General features: G+C 45.7%; 1 protein-coding gene across 2 annotated transcripts in view; it reads right to left on the bottom strand.

Annotated features, from left to right (window-relative positions):
* Nucleotides 1–19,751, bottom strand: part of LAMP3 (lysosomal associated membrane protein 3) — a 33,855-nt gene extending 14,104 nt beyond the window's left edge. The window contains exons 1-3 of one of the 2 annotated variants that reach the window (XM_075132094.1): nucleotides 19,566–19,751; nucleotides 4,819–5,666; nucleotides 3,661–3,783 (exon numbers count right to left, since the gene is read on the bottom strand). In XM_075132094.1, the coding sequence (XP_074988195.1) occupies nucleotides 3,661–3,783; nucleotides 4,819–5,666; nucleotides 19,566–19,611 (1,017 nt within the window). In that variant the 5' untranslated portion in view covers nucleotides 19,612–19,751. The remainder of the gene's footprint in view (nucleotides 1–3,660; nucleotides 3,784–4,818; nucleotides 5,667–19,565) is intronic. The other variant, XM_048863082.2, reaches the window with a different exon arrangement.
* Nucleotides 19,752–20,872: the final 1,121 nt, after the last annotated feature.

Genomic DNA, 20,872 nt, shown 5'->3' with positions numbered 1-20,872 from the left:
ATGGGAACATATAAAAAAAATCCTCCCATCAGATCCTGAGACTCAACTCCCTCAGCCATAGGGACTTTATTTTAACATTCTGGTGCCGGAGTCTGGTACAAGCACCCTGCCATATACACTGCAGCTAATGCTCAGTTCAGTTTAAGTGGATCATGTGGGTGTGATTTGCAGGTGTTGTATGTGAGTATAAGCCATATATTTTCATATGCAGTGTTGTTGTAACCGTGTTGGGCTCAGGATATTAGAGCCAGGATAGGTGAGGTAATATTTTTTATTGGACCATCTTTCGTTGGTAAGAGAGACAAGCTTTAGAGCTTACACAGAGCTGGCCTGAAGAAGAGCTGTGTAAGCACCAAAGCTCGTCTCTCCCACCAACAGAAGCTGGTCCAATAAAAGATATTACCTCACTCATCTTGTGTCTACACATTCCCCTGTCATTTGTGGTAATCGCATGTAGGTGAGGGTTCAGCAAGTTTTTCTATTACACAAGTTAATAGGCACACAATGAGACCTTTTATTTTTCTACCCAGGTTCTGCTTTTATACTTGGAGGGAGAATCTCCACACTGCTGTCTTTAGTTGAATTTATGTATGACTTACACAGAGCTGAATGGTGGCTTTAAATCAGTCTCACGGCAGCAACTCCTGGATTCAAGGTGCTTGGGACAGGAAGATGTCTGCAACAATTTGTGCATTTCCACTGTGAGTAGAGATCTCCTCTTTCCAGTTTGGGTTTTGCTTACCTTCCATTCAGTGTAACAACAATTTCAGATAGAAGCACATCGCAAAACAAGAGAGGAAACTGTAACAGGAATGTTCCTTTCTATAACTTCTGTAATTGCTCACACCTCCCACAAGGCCAGCTTGATTTCACAGGCTTGCAGCTTTGTGGAGTGGAAAATACCTGATATTGTGACAGCTGACTGTGGTATTTTCAGCTGACCATCCTGCATGGGTATTGCACTAAAGCCTTGTGGAGTGTGATTGATTGCTCTGCCCTGGAATCCTCACGGAAATGAGAGTTGTATCTTATGAGGCTATTCCCAAGGAGCAATATTTTAAATGATAGAAACACAAGTTTCAGGTTTAGAATTTGGACCTCCTCTTGCAGCCCTGCTGCGAGGCTGAATTACTAGTGGCTTCAGCTACAGCTCTGTATGGAAGGACTGGAGGGTTAGACTGCTGGATAATTGCCAGCTGGCAACTATTCTCCTCTTGTGCTTTTCCTTCTCGAAGTAAGGAGAGTCTTAAGGCTCACAGGTTTCACCAACAATAATAGAAAATGTGTGAAACTCCATAGTCAGAAAAAGAGGAAAAATTATACCATTGCTCTTTCTATAGCACTGAAGATTTCAAGCCCTTTACAAATGCCATTTACACCTCATAACACCTTTGTGAGGGAAATATTAGAATGACTATTTTACAGATGGTTAAACCAAGGTATAAGAGGGCTAATGATTTGCACAAGATCACACAGCGAACCTAGGAATGTTGACTCCTAGTGTCCCACTCTAATCACTATACTCCAGTGAGAAGCAGTTGTCAGTGAAGTTCCTGACAGACAAGTGTCCATATCACAAATAAGTTGCCATCTCCATTAGCAACCTTGCATTCTGTCCAGACATGGGACCAATTCTACTCTGAGGAATAAAACATCTGTTCTTACTGAGCATATGGGTGGTACATTACAGGCCTTCCTGTTTTCAAACCCTGTGCAAGGACACCTGCATGTGGGTTCATAGAAGCAGCTACTCATTTATCTGTCATCACATTTCAGCACTGCAGACATGTGACTTGAGGGTTTAATTCTGCTCTCGGTTACACACTGATGCAAATCAGGAGTGACTGGAGCTATACAAGCATAAAATAGGGTGACCAAACAGCAAGTGTGAAAAATCGGGATGGGGTGGGGGGTAATAGGAGCCTATATAAGAAAAAGACCCAAAAATCAGGACTGTCCCAATAAAATCGGGACATCTGATCACCCTAGCATAAAACCAGTTTGCCTGTGACCAGAATCAGTCCTTGAGAGTCTGAAGGTTGACTGTACCAGACTGAAACTGTAGCAAACTGAGTTCTGAACAGCTCATATTTCAAAGCCCTGACACCCTTGTGAAAGCTTATCTTTAAGTGAAGGATAGATTGTGCAATGCTGTGCCATTAATCTCATTGTTCTGGGGGTGAGAGCATGCACTACTCCCAAGGTTTCATATCAGTATCCTTAGTGCTGCTGCTCCAGCTGACGCTTATATGTACTTGAATCACAGGACTTGGTCTAAGGATCCTTGCAGGGTAGGAATGCAGCTCTCTGAGTGCAAGGAGAACACATCCAAAACAAACACTTAAAATATTAACCGATCCTTTATTTTCAAACATTTACTTTGTATATTTTCCTTTGCCTCACATTTATTCCTCTTTCCTCTGCAGTTTTAGAAATCTGTCTCCAGTCAACCAAGGGAGAGGGTTATTCACCAGAATCTAATATCGTCACATTAGCCAAATATTAACAACTTTGGGCAAGATCCGTAGATGGTATAAACTGGCATTGCTCACTCCAATGTCTCCAACAGACCTATGCCAATTTACACCAGTTGAGGATCTGGCCCTTTGTCCAAAGGTGAATTGTGAATGTTGGATGATTAACCACTTGCATGTTCCCTAACACAGCTGTTGCTAACGAGGGCCTAGGATGATTTCCCTGACCAGTGTGGAGGACAGAGATATTCTGTCCTGGAAGACTGATTGAATCAAAATCAAAGTTTTGGATTCACCCATTTAATAGGTAAGGTTCAGCTATGAAGCTCAGACCCAAACCCAAATGTTTCCAAAGTTCAGGTGTGTTCAGATTTGGGCCCCTCTTCATGTAACAATCTTGTGGGTTTGTGAAATTAAATCACAGAGGCAGTTGATGATGTTTCAGTTTTATTACAGTCTCTTTTCCATTTTAAAGACCTTTTGTCGACTGCCTTGTCCATTGCATTCATAGTACAAACTTCTCTTCGTAGCACTTCTGGTGTCACGGCACAATCCCTGTTGGCCATCATAGAATCTATTCCCTCTGCACACCAAAACCCTAGGCATGGGTGTCCCATATAAACCAGAGTCCCTTGTCTCTTTAATTGAGGGCCCAGTGCCAGATTCCTGACATGCACACAGATGTATTTATTCAGAATAACATGGTCACTGACATGCCATACTGTATTCTACATAGATGTTTGGAATAGAGATGGCCCCAAACTAAACCCCGGACCCAAACACCTCTGAAGTTTGGTGGTGGAGGAAATCTGAATTTGCAAATGTCTCCTCTCTTTATAATGGGCCAAACCAAAAATTCATGTATAAAAAGCCCCATATTTTGAGCTGTGTGAAATCCACATCCAGGTTTTGAGTGATACCCTGTTGTAATATCAATACTTCGCCTTTCTCTAGTGCCTTCAACCAGAGGATCTCAGAGCACTTTACTGACAATAATTTATTGAGCATCAGAACCCCCTGTGAAGTCTTTGCAGATGGAGAAAATGAGGAACAGGGAGATGAAATGACTTGCCCATGATCATGCAATGAGTCATTGAGTGTGCTGGCTATAGAACCGAGGAATTGAATCCCAATTCCCCAGCTCTGACATCTGCCTTGCTGTAAAAAATTAGAGTGCAACAATTACCTTTACAAAGGTGAAGCTTATAAAGCCTCCGTTAAAAGTTAAGTTCAGATTTGATTGCAGATTTCCACAGCTTCCAGATGTTTGTGTGATGCTGGGATCAATATTGAAGTATCCCTTCTTCTGCTGTGGAGACAAAAAAAATTCCAGTGTAGCTCAGTTAGAGACAAAACAAACTAAAAAAAGAAATACACAGACACTTAAGAGCTTTCTGAAATCGAATCGATAAGTCTGGATCAATAGCCTTGCGGTTGACTACGATGCAAGAGACCTTGGGCTGCATTATCCAGTCTGATCTCGTACTTCCAGGGACTTAGCACTGCAGATTGCTCTGCGTGTCCCTAACATCATTTCTGCAGACCTAACTCTAATCTGATTTGGGTCCCTTTAAGGCTGAGAACACTTCAATTTAACCCTCTGTGGACCTTTCTCACATAATAAAACAATGCATCGCCATCTGGTAAGGAGATACCCTGGAGCAGAATAGGTCTGCAGGTTAGAAACAGGGTCCTTTAGTGGTGTGAGGTGCTATGCTTAGCTTTGGACCATAGTGAGTAACATATACTTTCATCTGCACTTAGCAGTCATCACATTTAAACAACATTTAGAATTAAAATGAAAAGGTTTACAATAGTAAGGATTAAAAACACAAAACAAGAAACCATTTGCTTTGGAAAGGATATAAATTCCAATGCTTCATGGTATAATCCAAACCTCTACTTAATGGAAATTAGGACAACCTTTTCCATATGGGCAGGTTATTCTGTAACCAACTAGTATGGGGTTTCTTGCATCTTCTTCTGAAGCATATGGCCCTGGTCACTGCCTGAACCGTTGGTCTGATCCTCCTGGCAATTCCTATGATTCTACAATATCAAAGAGCCCAAATCAAAGACTTCCATCTTCGAAACACTAATTGATAATTTCTCATCTCTCTTATGACTCTCCAGTTTAAGCATCTTTTTAAAACAACTCAGATTGTAACTCACTTACAATTCTGGGAAACAGGTACACTTCTTACACTGATGTCTAATTTTGCGGCATGTGATAATTGATGGGAATTGCTTTGAAGGAGGCAGGATAAACTCAAACTAATAAAGAAAGATTGGTACAAGCCTCAGATCATGTATCTCTTTAATGCTAATTAATATTGCATCTCACCGTCTTAGAATTTTGAACAATCAGCTCCAATCCCATTGATGCTTTAATGCAGTTCACACTTCCATTGGAAACATTGTAGGCTCCAGTAGTGGGTGATGATGTATTAGGTGCAAGGGTGGGCTCCACAAGGGCTGTCGTAGCGGGTCTGGTTGTTTGATTCCCTGGATGAATGGTTGTCATGTTGGTTCTGGCTGTAGTTTTTGCTGCTGTATGAGTTGTTTGTTTAGTTGGCTGCGTGGTGGTCTTTACAGCTGTCTGCTTGGTTGTTGCTGTAGTTGTTACTGCTAGGGTTGTAGTTTGATTGGTTGGTGATGTGGGCTTTGCAGTTGTCTTCTTAGCTGCAGCTGTAGTTGCTACACTTGAGTGGGTTGTTTGGTTGGTTGGCAGTATGGTTTTCTCAGTTCTCTGGATGGTTGTCTTGTTAGATGGTTGTCCTGTAGTTGTTACTCTTACATGGGTTGTAGTTTCATTGGTTGGCAGTGGGGGCTTTGCAGTTGTTTTCTTACCTGCTACTGTAGTTGTTAATATTAGATGGGTCACCTTGCTGGTCAGCTGGGTGCTGTTTTCTCTTGCTTGCGTTGTCATGTTAGGGGCCGATGCTGTTGTTACTGGATTATGGTGTGTTGTTTGGGTGGCAGTGACTACAGATGTTCTTTGGCTTAATGGGGTAGTTATAATATTACTTGTCCTGCTGGAGAAAAATGTGGTGACTGCATGGCTAGAAGAAGTTATCTGATATGGGGAAACTGACTGAGCAGAAGTAGTTCTCTGTAGGAACAAAGTAGATTGTGGGGTTGATTTGAGCTCCATCTCATAATTCCCCACATCAGCATGGCAGGATAAAAATGCTGCAAAGGAGTAAACAGGTCATTAGTAACCTTCATTGCTTATAACCTGTTGATATCTACAGTATCCCTCTGGTTTTGTAATAAGAAGTCTGATATATTTTGATTCCTCCTGTCACCCCATTTATAATGCAAGAAACAGAGCTGCCGTTCTGTAGAAAACTCCTGTTAAAGAATCCTTTTATAACAATACCCTAGTCTGTTATATTGTTGCTAACTGGAGAGTTATGCAGCTTGGCACATTGGGACTTTTCATTCTGAAGCGTGACGCAATGGGGAGCAAATAAACACCATTAAAATAGTCACAGGACAAACTCTCAGAACCACGGGTTTGCTGGGTGCTAAAGATCTGGGATTTTGATCCTCGTTGCAGCCTTTTTCTAGGGAGGTGATGGGTTTAGCTGAATAAGTAATGTGAGGGGAAACAAGAAAAGAATAAAGGTATTTTTCAGGTAGGTCCAGTCTTTTTATCAAGGAAGAGGGAAGGAATCTGTAGAAGGTATGGGTTTTCATAGCATTCATCTCATAACAATCTGTAGAAGGTACAGATTTTCATAGTAATCATCTCATAACATTTTGAAAGCTGCGGTTATTTGTGTAGTCCTATTAGTGTGGAGAGAATGAGGGAAGGGCATTTGCTCCATTGCACCAGCTGGTCCCTTTGGACCCACTGGGAAGGCAGTGGGGACCGGAAAACCCAGATTTAGTCGGTGCACTTGGTTGTTGCTATTGCTGGCTGCTCTGGGGGAAGGATCCTGAGGGTGTGGGACTTCCAGGGTCTGCCTCTGTCTGGAAGGTGGATGGGGAGGCCACTGAGGCTGGTGCCCCAGGCAGGTACCTCTTGTCCTGCTTCAACACAGAAATAACCTCCCCTCTGACTGTACAGCCCCATAGTTGTCACCTACCACCACACACTAGAATCCATATGGGGTATCATCAAACAACTGCAACCCATAGTCGATGGGGACCCATCCTGAAAAAAGTCTTTCCTGAACCTCCTTTTCTGGCCTTCAAACAACCCTCCAGCCTCTCCAAGCTCATCCTCAGAAGCAAGCTCCCCACAGACAAGGACCCACCAACGCAAAGTAGCACCAGACCCAGATGCAACAGACGCCAGAACAACAAATGCAAAACCTGCAGACATATCTCCACTGCTACAATGATCAACACCCTCCCACAGCACACCTTCCAAGATCCATGGATCTTATATATGCCTATCACAACATGTGGTGTACCTCATCCAGTGCACTAAATGTCCCAATAACAACCTCGTGGGTGAAACTAGACAATCACTACACCCTCAAATGAACTCATGCAGGAAAATGATAAAAGACAAAAACACCATCTCACCTGTGGGTGAACACTTCTCACAAAGTGATCACTCTATAGCTGACCTATCAGTCCCCATCCTCAAAGGAAACCTGCATGACACGTTCAAATGACGAGCCTGGAAGTGTTAATTCATTACTCTGCTAGACACTGAAAATCATCAACTGAATAGAGACACTGGATTTATGGCTTATTACAACAACCTGTAACCCACTAACAACCCCCGCAACCTGATCTCTCCCGCCCCCACCCTTACTTTCCTCCCTATGACTGGAGGGGTGTTAATGGGCCACATCACCTTGAATGGTCCCCTGAAATATGTGCTAACTACTTATGCTAACCCATCTATAGTTAGCAGTACTGTAAGTAGCCTAACTACTTATTCTAAACCTTGTATTTAGCAGTGACACTTTGAATTAGGCCATTGTCCATACTAGCGAGTTTACAGCAGCACAGCTGTACCCATGCAGCTGCGCCACTGTAAGATCACTCGTGTAGCTGCTCTATGCTGACAGGAGAGAGTTCTCCTGTTGACATAATAAAACCACCTCCATGAGCAGCAGTAGCTATGTCAGTGGGAGGAGCGCTCCTGCCGACATAGTGCTTTGCACACTACCACCTATGCTGGCATAATTTATGTCACTCAAGGGAGTGGAATAGTCACACCCCAGGGAGACATACGTTTTGCCGACATAAGTGGTAGTGTAGATAAGGCCTCAGTTTCCCAGACCTGAGGAAGAGCTCTCTGAGGCTTGAAAGCATTTCTCTCTCACCAATGGAAGTTGGTGCAATAAAGCTATTACCTCACACTCACCATTGTCTCACCAGTACCATAGGCAGCCTACAGTGTGCACTGGGAAGAGGGATTTTATTATCCCTAGATGGGGCATGCTGGCCAAGGACAACAGAAAAGGTTAATTTCATCAACATAGCACTCCACCTCTGATCAGGGCTCACTTTAAGAGGAGGATGACAGGATCAGACAGGACACCTTAATGGTCAGCCATGTAGCCGCTAGTGTTGGGGTCCAGCAGACAGACTATAGAAGCTTTGGTCCTGGCAGACTGCCTCTCTATTCCCAACCCCTTGCCATCTGCCTCTCCCCCCCCTTTTTTTTAACTGCTTAACAGACTGGGTCTGGGCAGGTCCAGCACAACTCCAGTGCAACAGGTGAAATGTCTGTGAGAGACAAAGTCCCGAGGAATGAGTGCAAACAATGTGTCTATACTGGGCAGCCTACGCTCAAAAAGGGAAGTGGTGCACTGGGAGATCCAAAGAGGGATCCCAAGGAAGGATCAGGCCTCTAAAGTAGCTCTCCTTCAAGAGAAACAACGTTCAAAGTCTAATGTTATGTTGCTTTTTAGTAAATATCTAAAAAGATTCAAAGGAGCAACAATTTTTCTCATGGGATGAGATTTCAGACTTTGTAACATTTACAGAAAGTTTATATTGTGCCTCTTGCAGAACCTATGAGTTTGCTACAATCTCACCACTTGTGCACCCACTCCATGCACACAAAAAAAGCTCTTCAGCTCCTAAATCTACACAAGCAATTTAAAAAAGTACATTCTGAAGTATGAAAGGGTTGTGAATATAACTCTGTGTGTGTGTGTAGGGGTGGGGGAAGAGTACAGGCACTGTAAAAACAAAGGCAAGTTAAGAAAAGTCATAAGTGTCCTGCTCAATTATATATTCCCTGAAGTGCAACAAATCCAGGAAGTAGGTGAAGTGTTTTCCCTTCTTATTTAGGTGAAATTGCAGAACAGAAATCGCTTCCCCATTACTGGGAGAGCAGATACCCTTAGGTCCAAAATGATTCATGTTCCACGCAAAGCATGTGGTCTATGAGTGAAGATCTTCACTAAGTTAGCTGAGAAGTTTATTTTAACTTAGTCCATCTGGAGGAGCCATATATAAGAATCTGCACCCAAATTATACAGAAGATGGGATATGAGATTCAGATTCTAGGTTAAATCAAGCCTAGAGGAAGGTTCAAATTAATTGGTGCTGGAATCTCATAAACTGTTCTTATGTTTGTTTGTTTGCCCAAAATGGCAGAACATCTGATCTTTCAAAATGTCCACCATCATAGGATATATCCAAACTGGATCCAGAAAATAAGACCTTTTTGGTTTTGGATCCAGTCTCGAACCAAAACAATTGGAGTGGATCCAGATATATGGGACTGATTCTGACCCCACTGCTACCCCCCCAAAAATAATTGTGCAGAGGAGTGAGGGTTGTGAATTATATGCTCCAGATTAGCCTTGCCTCTAATCTTGACCTGTTTTCATTTCAGTATTGAAAGGACTATATTTCACTTTAGTTCTAACTATTACTATAACCTGAAAATACAATTCAATGCAATAGAAGGGCCACATCTAGTTAGCATGACTGACATCTCAGATAATAAATATTTGTTATCAGTAGTGATCTAATTATGACAACATGCTTTTATAGTCATATTTGAACTTATCTTCCCAGTTCAGACTCTCCCGGACTTTAATTTATTGCTTTCACAGCAGTTGTATTATCCCCTTGCTTATGGTCATATTGACCATGGCCCATAGAGAGCAAATGCAGTTGCTTCGTTCTATCTACTGTGATGGAGTATGACTGCAGGAAAGTAGTGAGAAACAGGTATGTTAGCCCCAAGCTAAACAAATCCCTGTTACCATGGGAACCAAATGGCAGTTGCTCCAGGTTAATCAAGACACCTGGGGCCAATTGAGATCCTTCTAGAAAGCAGCAGAGACAGCTAGGTTGATTGGGACACCTGAAGTCAATGAAGGGCTGCCTGGAACTAGTTAAAAGCCTCCCAGTTAGTCAGCTAGAGGCATGTGTCAGGAGCTGTAGGAGGAAGCTATGCTGCTGGAGAAACTGGGCAGGACAAACCCTATCAGGCACAAGGAAGGAGGCCCTGAGGTAAGGGTGAAGTGGAAGTGGGGGCTGCTGTGGGGAAGTGGCCTAGGGAATTGTACTCGTCCTGTTTCAAAAAGTCAGCTACCAATAGCTGCTACTATTAGGGTTCCTGGGCTGGAACCCAGAGTAGAGGGCGGGCCCGGGCTCCCTCCCCCACTCTCCCTGATTAATCACAGAGACTGTAAGACAACAGAGACTGTGTGAGGGAGGGTTGCTTCTTTCCACCTCCCTGGATGTCTTATGATGAAAATGGCTCAGTAGGCTGTGACCTTGCCTCTAGAGAGAGAAGGGCTACGTGGAGGGTCACAGTGAGCCTCTGAGGCTAGCGTAATTCACCTGGAAGTGCAAGATCCACTGAGACAAGGTCAGAGCTTTGTCACAACTGGTGTCAGAGGTGGGATCAATTGTTCACAGCGTGGCGGAAGAAAGAGGTTAAAAAAAAGTGCACTGGGGTTTTTTTGTTTTTACCACAATGGAGGAGGTGGTGAGAGCTCTGGTACAAGCCATGGCAGCCCAGCAGGAGGGTTCAGGTGATGATCCAACAGGAGTCTATGCAGCTATGCAGGAAACCAACCAATTATTAGTGGGCCAGGCGACCCAAGATCTCGCCCTCCTGCGAGAGGTAGTAAACCAGCTGAAGATCCTCACCACCCAGGCCCAGGAGTCCGATGAGATGCGAACCCTGAGGACCACTGGTTGTTTGCCAAAGATGACGACAGAAAATGATGTAGAGGCATATCTCCTCTCATTCAAAAGGATTGCCCAGCGTGAGGCGTGGCTCTAGGATCAGTGGGCCAACATTCTTGCCCCTTTTTGTGCGGAGAGGCCCAGAAGGCCTACTTTGATCTGCCTGTCAAGGACGCTGCTGACTATCCGCAGCTGAAGACAGAGATCCTAGCATGATCAGGGGTGACAACAGCAGTACGGGCCCAGAGGTTCCATGAGTGGAAATACCAGGAGAACAAATCTCTGAGGTCCCAGCTATTTGATCTCATACACCTTGCGCAGAAGTGGTTAGAGCCCAAGGCGTGCAGCCAGAAGGAGATTTTGGAGACTTTGGTCATGGACCATTACATGCGGGGATTGTTGCCAGATCTCTGCAAATGGGTAGGCCAGAACGATCCGTCCACCTACGATGAAATGATCACACTGGTAGAAAGACAGATGACAGCCAGGGAATTGACCCGACTACCCAAGGAAGGCCCCTTACGAAGCAAGCACCAAACCCCAACCCTGGAAGATTGGGTGGCCAAACCTCCGGGGAGCTCTAGGTGGAAGAAGAGGGGGGATGAAAAACAGCTGGGAACCCAGAAGGAAGGGAATGGCCTGAATGGGGGAAACCCTGGGGCTAAACCCCCTAACCCACGTGATAGGGGAGTGACTAGAAGCAATTATAGACATTATGCATGTGGGGAGTGGGGACACATAGCAGCACAGTGTCCCAGCACCGAGGAGCTTACACAATGTAACTTCGGGGATTGGGAAGTTCTGTGCTTTCTTATCTACCTCACAGGGGTCACATTAGCCCTGCATAACTACACCAGGCCTGTGAGAATAAATGGGGTGGAGACTACAGCGCCTGTGGACTCTGGGAGTGTTATCACCCTCATATCGGGTAAGCTGGTAAAAAGTAGCCAGCTGCTACAGGCCAAACGCATAGCAGTGACATGCATACATGAGGCCGTGAGCCATTACCCCACCATCCTGGTGGGGATGGAGATTCAGGGGAACCCCACAGTGGGTGTAGTTCCTAAACTCCCAAATTCTGTAGTCATTGGGAGGGACTATCCAGGGTTTGATAATTTACTTCCCCTGAAGAGGCTGGAGGGAGGAGGGGACCCTGAGGGCAGCAACTCATCGCTGGGGGAATGTCAACCTCCAATGTTTTCTGAGATTTCTCAGGATCTGTTCCCAGCTCCCAGAAAGACCTGGAAGACCAAAAACGAGAGGAAGGCCGCGAAGGACTTGGGAACCTGGATCCTGACCCAGGGCCAGAAGAACGCCCTAGTAGGCAGATGGACACGGGCAGCAGAAAGCGAAACTTCCACCGCGGAAGGTGAGCCGGAGGCCGGCCCCAGCCGTGACGGCAGCGAATCACTGGAAGGAGCAGGAGCCAGCCCCTGGGACCTTGGGAAGGTTAGACCCAGAAGAGAGACTTTTGGGCAGGCCCAGAAGAGAGACTTTTGGAGGACACCAGGTATGATAACACCAGGAGAGAGGTGGCCGAGATCGATGGGATACCTGTGGATGGGAAGGTCTGGGGACCAGGACCTTACTTTATAGTGAAGAAAGATCTCCTGTACCGGGTTGTGCAAATGCAGGAGCAAGAGACACAGCAACTTCTAGAGCCACAAAAACATCAAAAAGCTATATTGAGCCTCTCCTACAGTCACCTTTTTGGAGGACACCTAGGGATAGAGAAAACCCAGGCACAGATCCTGCGGAGGGTCTTCTGGGCAGGAGTACATGAAGATGTCCAGTGGTACTGCACCTCCTGTCTGGAGTGTCAGCTGCATAGCCCTCACCCACATGTGAGGGCCCCTTTGATACCTCTTCCAATAATAGAGGTACCTTTTGAACGAATAGTCATGGATTTGGTAGGGCCCCTAGAGAAGACCGCTCAGGGCCACCAACATGTACTTGTTGTCCTGGACTATGTAACCCGGAAGCTTCCCCCTATGCAACACGGCTTCCAAGACAATAGCTAAGGAGCTAGTACAGATCTTTGCCTGGGTTGGACTACCCAAGAAGATCTTGACCGATCAAGGGACACCTTTTGTGTCCAAGCTGCTGAAAGATCTCTGTTAATTGCTTCACGTACAAGCCTTACAGACGTCTGTATACTACCCGCAAACTGATGGCCTTGTGGAAAGGTTCAATAGGACCCTCAAGGTCATGATCAGGAAAGTGGCAAGCCGGGATGGGAAAGATTGGGATACACTACTGCCTTACCTCATGTTCGCCATCTGGGATGTCCTGCAAGCCTCCATGGGCTTTTCTCCATTTGAACTACTATACGGGCGCCACCCCTGGGGCATATTGGATATAGCCAGAGAAGCCTGGGAAGAGGAGCCAAATCCCAGAAGGAACATAGTCGAGCATGTACTGCAGATGAGAGATTGTATAGGCTAAGTTACGCCCATTGTACAGGAATATTTGGAGAAAGCACAGGAGGCCCAACAAACCCATTACGATCACCAAGCAAAGGTTTGACAGTTCCGACCAGGTGATGGTACTGGTACCCACAGCAGATAGTAAACTTTTGGCCCAGTGGCAGGGACCCTACGAGGTGGTTGAAGCCGTGGGGGAAGTGAACTATAAGGTGTGGCAGCCAGGTCGCCGGAAACCAGAGCAAATTTACCACATCAATCTTCTAAAACCTTGGCACGACCGAGAGGCATGCTTAGTCACCCAGGAGGCCCTTCCCCAAGTGGATAACCTACACGAGCAAGTGAGGATATCACCCAACTTGATGCCTAACCAAAAGGTCCAGGCAGCTGACATGATCAACCACAACTGAAACATGTTCTCTACGAAACCAGAGGGGATGACCGAGACCTATCACCATATCTGCATGATCCCCGGAACCAAGGGAACACTGAGACCTTACTGAATCCCAGCAGCCAAAAGAGAAGAGATCAAGGCCAAAGTGAAGAAGATGTTAGAATTAGGGGTCATTGAAGAATCTCACAGCCAGTGGTCCAGTCCAATTGTACTAGTGCCCAAACCTGACGGTACCACAAGATTCTGTATTGACTTTCGCCGACTGAATGAAATATCCAAATTCGATGCATACCCCAGACCACGCATCGACAAACTGGTTGACCGACTGGATAGTGCCCGGTTCCTGACTACCCTGGATTTGACAAAAGAGTATTGGCAGATTCCCCTGACCAAAGAAGCTAAGGAGAAGATAGCATTCTCCACCCCGGAGGTGCTATTCCAGTACACTGTCCTCCCTTTCGGGCTACATGGGGCTCTGGCCACATTCCAGTGCCTCATGGATAAGCTGCTGCGCCCCCATAGTAGTTACGCAGCTGCATACCTAGATGATGTCATCATCCATACACCAGACTGGGTAACCCACTTGGCGAAAGTTGAGGCAGTACTGCGCACCTTAAGGCAGGCTGGCCTCACTGCTAATCCTGCTAAATGCGCCATAGGGCTAGCAGAGGCTAAGTACCTGGGGTATATTGTAGGAAGGGGCATAGTGAAGCCCCAAATGAATAAGATAGAGGCGATTCAAAACTGGCCCTGGCTGACCTAGAAGAAGCAAGTCTGCGCGTTCCTAGGCATAGTAGAGTATTACCGACGTTTTATTCCCCACTTTGCCACTAGGGCAAGTCCCCAAACGGACCTGGTAAAGGCCCGAAGTCAAGAAATGGTGAAGTGGACTGACTCTGCAGAGGGGGTGTTCACAGACCTTCAGAGAGCCCTCTGTAATGACCCCGTACTCATAGCTCCAGACTTTAACAAGGAATTTATTTTACAAACGGATGCTTCTGAGGTGGGGTTGGGGGCTGTTCAGTCACAAATGGTGAGAGAAGAGAAACACCCGATCCTCTACCTAAGCAGAAAGCTTCTCCCAAGAGAACAGAAATACTCAGTAGTTGAAAGAGAATGCCTTGCTGTCAAATGGGCCATGGAGACACTGCATTATTACCTCTTAGGCCGGTGATTTACTCTTGTGATGGACCATGCACCCCTCCAGTGGATGCAGCAGAATAAAGAAAAGAACGCAGGGGTCACCAGGTGGTTCTTATCCCTACAACCATTCCAGTTCTGCATATGGCACAGGCCTGGAAGCCACCACGGCAAGGCTGCTGGCCTGTCACGGGTATACTGCCTGGTGCCCCATGTTGCCCAACTCTATGGTGTTGAGCAGAGGGGAGGGATATGTGATGGGGCAAGGCCAGCTGACTATAGGAAAATAGTGAGAAACAGGTTTGTGAGCCCCAGGCAAAACAAATCCCTGTTACCATGGTAACCAAATGGCAGTTGCTCCAGGTTAATCAAGACACCTGGGACCAATTAAGATCCTTCTAGAAAGCAGTGGAGACAGCTACGTTGATTGGGACACCTGATGCCAATCAAGGGCTGGCTGGAACTAATTAAAAGCCTCCCAGTTAGTCAGCTAGGGGGGCATATCAGGAGCTGTAGGAGGAAGCTTTGCTGCTGGAGAAACTGGGCAGGACAAACCCTATCAGGCACAATGAAGGAGGCCCTGAGATAAGGGTGAAGTAGAAGTTGAGGAAGTGGGGGCTGCTGTGGGGAAGCAGCCCAGGGAATTGTACTTGTCCTGTTTCAGAAAGTCAGCTACCAATAGCTGCTACTATTAGGGTTCCTGGGCTGGAGCCCAGAGTAGAGGGCGGGTCCGGGGTCCCCCCAATTAATCACGGAGATTGTGAGACAACAGAAACTGTGCGAGAGAGGGTTGCTTCTTCCCACCTCCCTGGTTGTCTTATGATGAAAATGGCTCAGTTGGCTGTGACCCTTGCCTCTAGAGAGAGAAGGGCTACGTGGAGGGTCACAGTGAGCCTCTGAGGCTAGTGTAAATCCACCTGGAACTGTGGGTCCCACTGAGATAAGGTCAGAGCTGTGCGGTTTGGTGCATTAGCCAACAAAAATAGAAAAGAGGAAGCTGTAAGTTAACTTGTCTTCTTTAAGGTTGTGAAATAGCCTTAAATTTAAATTAATGTAGATAGAGAAGACACAACAAGAGTTCAGTACTGCTCAGCTTTTGGTACACAAAACAATTTCAATACCCATTTTGATAATGTTTTCAATTTAAAATTCAGAGGAAAAAATTAAGAGGCAGGAAATGAAATCTTTCAAAATATGTTTTCCATCAAAATGTCATTTTTTATTAAAAATATTTCCTTTGAAAAATTTCAACCAGCTCCTCTAGTGAGGTTGGTAGGTTAGAAAAGCAAAAATGAAGCCATCACTTGATGGGTCTCCACATGGCCAGTCCTGGTCACTAACAAACCCCGAAATCTCTCCACCAGCCTAACGTCCATAACCAGTCCACAGTGGGGCGGGTTTTTTCGTGTCTCTCAGTCAGAGTGTTGCTACTCTTGCACATTCAGGTGGCTCGCTCCATCTTCTGAAAAGACGTTTGGACGAGCGAGCTTCATCCCAGAAAACATGTCCCATTGCTTGTTGGGATTGCTCTCCAGATGTGGGTTTCACAGCATTCTCTGGGCCTGTTCCAGTGCCCAATAAAGCTGACCAAGTGCCCTTGGAAGGTGGCATCCACTGGATGTCCATTGCAGAAGTAGAAAGGGTCAAGCATAGGGGTGCCCGCCCACCCCTTCTTTGAGCCCCAGCCTTCCTCTGAAATGGTTTTGTTATACCCCTTCTCCAGGACAAAGCTGACTGATAGAGATGTTGCTATTAACCAGGGGGACTTACACCTGTTCTAGAATCCCTGTAACAGCTATTCTGGCACAAGAAGCCATTATGCAATGATGAATCAGGCCTATGTCTCTTTCCATTGCTCCATAACACTTCAGGACATCTGCACCTGTATTTCCCCTCAGTGATCCAGCAAGGTCACCCACTTTTAGGCTTCCAGCTTCCCCATTGCCTTTCTTGGGTGGAGTCCCTCCCTTTCTGACCAGGGTATCTTCCAGCAGCATAGTTCCCTGCCTTCACGGTGTTGTTCCCAGCACAGCCAGGCTGCCCAGGCAGGCCCGCTTGCTTTCTCTTCAGAGACAGTTAACAGGTGTAATTGCTACAGTTATAAGTTACCACACAGGTCTTTGTCAGCAAGCCTACTTAATTCTTAAGGTACAAAGCACTACAGAGAAAACACATTCAAAACAATAAAAGAACCCATACACATGCTAATAAGCTCACCAGAGTTCACCCTATAGTGGACACTGGCAGGAGCAGTTCTTCAACCCCCCCCATGCTAGGGGTTTCCTTGTGGTTAAAAGTTCATCACAGCTCCAGCTCAGAACAAGCACACCCAGTCTTATGGGCCTCAGTAGGCCCAGTCCTTCCAACCCTTCTCGAAGGATTGGGGCCCTCCATGAACCAGGGGTCCTGTCCATTGGCTGGATCAGGAAGAAGGCCCTGAGCTTGTATAAAATCAGCCTATTTACATCTAAAACTCCTTTCTTGGTCTGTTGGTCTCTGGAGAATCCAGTTTGAACTACCCAGGTGTGTGTGGCTTCAGTGGGCTGATAATGGAGGAAGTACATTACCATCCCCCTTCTACTGGGAGTTACATGTAATGCCACAACACAGACACAACTGCATTTTTAATACGATGTACCCCAAAGGTAATAACCCTAATTCAATCAGGTGTAACTTAATTCAATATACAGCAGTTTATCTTAGTTCTATAAGACACATTCCGGATATTGTCCGTCTGTCACAGTCCCCATCTCATTTTTGTGTCAGAATGACTCAAAGCTATCTATAAACTCGCTGCTGCTTCTTTAGACGCTCAGCACCCCAGCAGTTCATTTTTTGAAAACTTTTAACTTTTTTAAAGCCTCTCTTTCCACCTTGGCTGATGTAGGATTCAGTTCGTGAGTGTTGCAGACCCTGAGAACTGCATTTTTTTTTTTACCCTGCAGTCCTTTCCACTTTAATAGAGCTCAAGTGGTCTGACATCGAAGGAACAGGGCAGTTTTCGAAGTTCCTTTTTACTAATCCGGGTTTGAAATCTCCATTTTCATGCACTGATGGAAGAGAAGACAGCCACTGATTCAGGCTGCGATTGTCACTGCCACCAAAGGAACTTAGACACCCAATTTTCATGAATGGCAATGGAGAGTGTGTATCCGAAGTCCCTTGAAAATCTCAACCTTTGTTCCTTTAAGACAATATCCCATGTTTTTAGAGCAATCTGAGCCCCTTCTACTCTCTTCTCCCCTACCCGTTCCCCCTGATCCCCCCTTCTTTTCCCTTATCTTTCTGTTTAAGATACCTCCTCCTAAGTAAACTCCTCCCACCAGCCCCCCTGCCAAAAGTATGGGACTAACATGACATTTGTTTCCCTCACCCTGTGTCTGGCTGGTCTATTTAAATTGTGAGATCTTTGGAGCAGGGACTGTTTGCTACTCTGTTTGTACAGTGCCTAGCACAATGAGGCCCTGATCTTGCTTGACCCTTAGGCCCTACCATAGTAAACCTGATTAATAATAATAATAGCTATAGGATGAGGCAATAAAGAAACTGGCCAATATATTTTTCTCTCATCCAAATCCCTTTGCCCAGCTTTACACTCAGCGACACTAACTGCTCAGTGGCCACTCAGGGTTTTCCCTTTTTATGCTGTACCCAATACATGGCTGCTTTTAAGTGATGGACTGGTAATAGGGACAAACGTAAGGCCTGATCCAGCATTTATTGCAGTCCATGGAACTATTCCCATTGGTTCCAGCTGGCTTTGGATCAAGGCCTTCAGGAAGTGGGAATCCACCTAATTTAGTTGGTTTATAAAGGGTCAGATCCAGTGGGAGCTTTTCAGGCCCCCAAACACTGGATCAGGCCCCCAGCCCTTGGCTCCAGGCTTCCCTTCCCACAGCCACATACAGAGAAATTTTACTCTGCAGACTTTTCAAAAACTCATACAGAATTTCTAAAAGGGAGAATCTGAAATAGAAAAAGATCCTCGGAAGCAGCTTCCCACTGCTTAAAGGCAGCATAACATTATCAGTTCATTTCATTTCTCCCCGTCTCGTTCTGCTCTCCATTACAGTGACATAAATTCAGAGCAATTCCTGTGGACTCCAGCGGAACTATTCCAGATATACCCCAGGACACCAGAAAGCAGAATTTGCCCAGGTTGATTACTGAAGTTGCTGTTCGTACAATTGATCTGATGTTTCCCCTGCTGAGCGTATTGCTGTGGCTAATGCTGCTCTGGAAAAGATTTTTGACTGTATTCTTATAAGCTTCCTGCACATTAGGTGCGAATAATCCGTGCAGAACGACACGGCAGAGCCACCAAGCCATTATTCAAAGTCCAGATAGTTTCATCTATTTCCTCAACATATTTCTTAGTTAATGCGGGTATTAAGAGATGTCTTAATATTTTGGGCCAGATACTCAACTGGTGTAAATCAGTGTAGCTCCACTGACTTCAGTGGAGTGGTGTAATTTACACTAGCTCAGGATCTAGCCCTTTGACTTTTATTTAGATTAATCCCATGTAACTGTTTTCCCCTCGCTCCTGTCGTGTACCATATAGATTAATGTCTCTCCATTAACTGTGCATTAGCCATTTTAGGTGCCCAGCATGGTCTTTATCTAACTCTTCTAACTCTAATATTTTCCGTGAGCTCCATAGGTTTGTTTGGGGATCTCTTTAACTGAAATCATCTGCTTCTTATTAATGCATTTACCTTACCTACCATAAGCTCAGGGTTACTTTCAACACAGAATGCAAGGAAAAATATCTAAAGCAAAAACTCAGAACAGTGGCTGCACCAAAGCTTAAGCTATAGCCATATTTACTAGCACATTTCTGAGCAATGGGAACATATTAATTGCATCATTATTTATAGAAGCAAATTTGTTCTCCATGTGTTAATCTGTTATTAAAAATAATGTTTTTAATGCAAAGAAACACAAACTTGCAATGTCCAGAGGTTGCATTTGATGTTATAAAGCACTAGGAAGGCTATAACTCACCACAGGCAACGTTTAGCAGCACCACCTCCAGAGCACGCCTGCCCATGGTGGAGGCAGGATCGAGGCTAGCTGCAGTTGTGGGGTAAGGTGCTGCTCTTCCTCTTTGTAGAGCTGAAAGGTAAGGAACAAATGCCTGCCCAAAAGGCAGATCAATTTCAAACTGTGCAGACACCACTAAGTCACATGAACAGAGAGAGGGGGTGGAGCAGGGAGGAGCCAGTGTCTTCTCAGTGTTAAGCCACCACAGAGGAAAAGGTTGATGATGGCTGGAAAGTGAAAACAGGAAGGACTGGTGTTTTAAGCAAGGTGTTTCATTCCCGCCCTGCAGCCCATCAAGTGGGTAGCAAGAGCTTACGCAGAGTGGCTTAATGTTGTCCCTAGGTTTCCAGCGTCTAGGTATGGCTATTTGATGCTGTCTTTGAAGGCTGCAGTTTTAGTGATTGAAAATACTGAGCATTAAATGGGGAACAGAGAGAGAAAGTTACTTTGCCCCAGTGTGTGGTTAAAAAAAAAAATTGGGGAGGGGGAGGTAAATTCTTTATTTAAATTTAGTGCTGGGAGAGGTAGAGGTTTGCACACTTACAGTGCACTGAGTGGGGCAGGTGCAAGAAGCCAGGTCCATCCCCCTCCACCCAGACACAGTCCAGCTAGAATGAGCAGAGGGGCGGGCAAAGCCTACGGGCTGGCTAGCAGTTCTTGAGCACTATAGGCAATGCTGACTAGCATAGCCAATCATGCTCCATGATCTCAGTGAGGTGTGACCACCTGGGCTGAACATGGCCAGCAGGGTCAAGAGCACGGCCAGGTCCCTCAACACATAGTAATGACATGTCGAGATGTACTAATACTTTATTCTGACAACCATTCCATGACTGGAAGTTAGCCTAGTATGCAAGCTGCAAGAATGAGGAGCAGACTGCTGGAGTTCTGCAGATAAGAGCACCCCATACCGGTGTGTGTCTGGATTTATTTCCACGGGACTCAACACATGCCATATGCTTGGAGTGGTGCATGCTGCACCTTTCATCAGCAGGATAAGGGGTACTATATATTGTGCTCTCCCGGCAATCCCCAAGGCATATGCCTGCATCTGCTCATTGTGCTTTCTAGAAGACCACCTGGTCTCTTGAGCCCCAAACTCTCCCACTAGCGCCCCAGAGAAGATAGGGGTCCCTCAGGAGCTAACCCTTTGCAAATACCATGAACCAGAAAGAACAGGACTGGAATTTACAGTAGTAGTCTCGATTCCAAAACAGTGCCGGCATGTTTCCCACGTCTCTGCCAGACCTGGGGATGGATCTTTCCCC

Source organism: Caretta caretta, chromosome 9 (genome assembly GCF_965140235.1).
Source record: "Caretta caretta isolate rCarCar2 chromosome 9, rCarCar1.hap1, whole genome shotgun sequence".
In the NCBI taxonomy this organism is placed as follows: Eukaryota; Metazoa; Chordata; order Testudines; family Cheloniidae; genus Caretta; species Caretta caretta.
The sequence above is the reverse complement of the archived record's forward strand: the minus strand, read 5'-3'. Positions and strand labels throughout refer to the sequence as shown.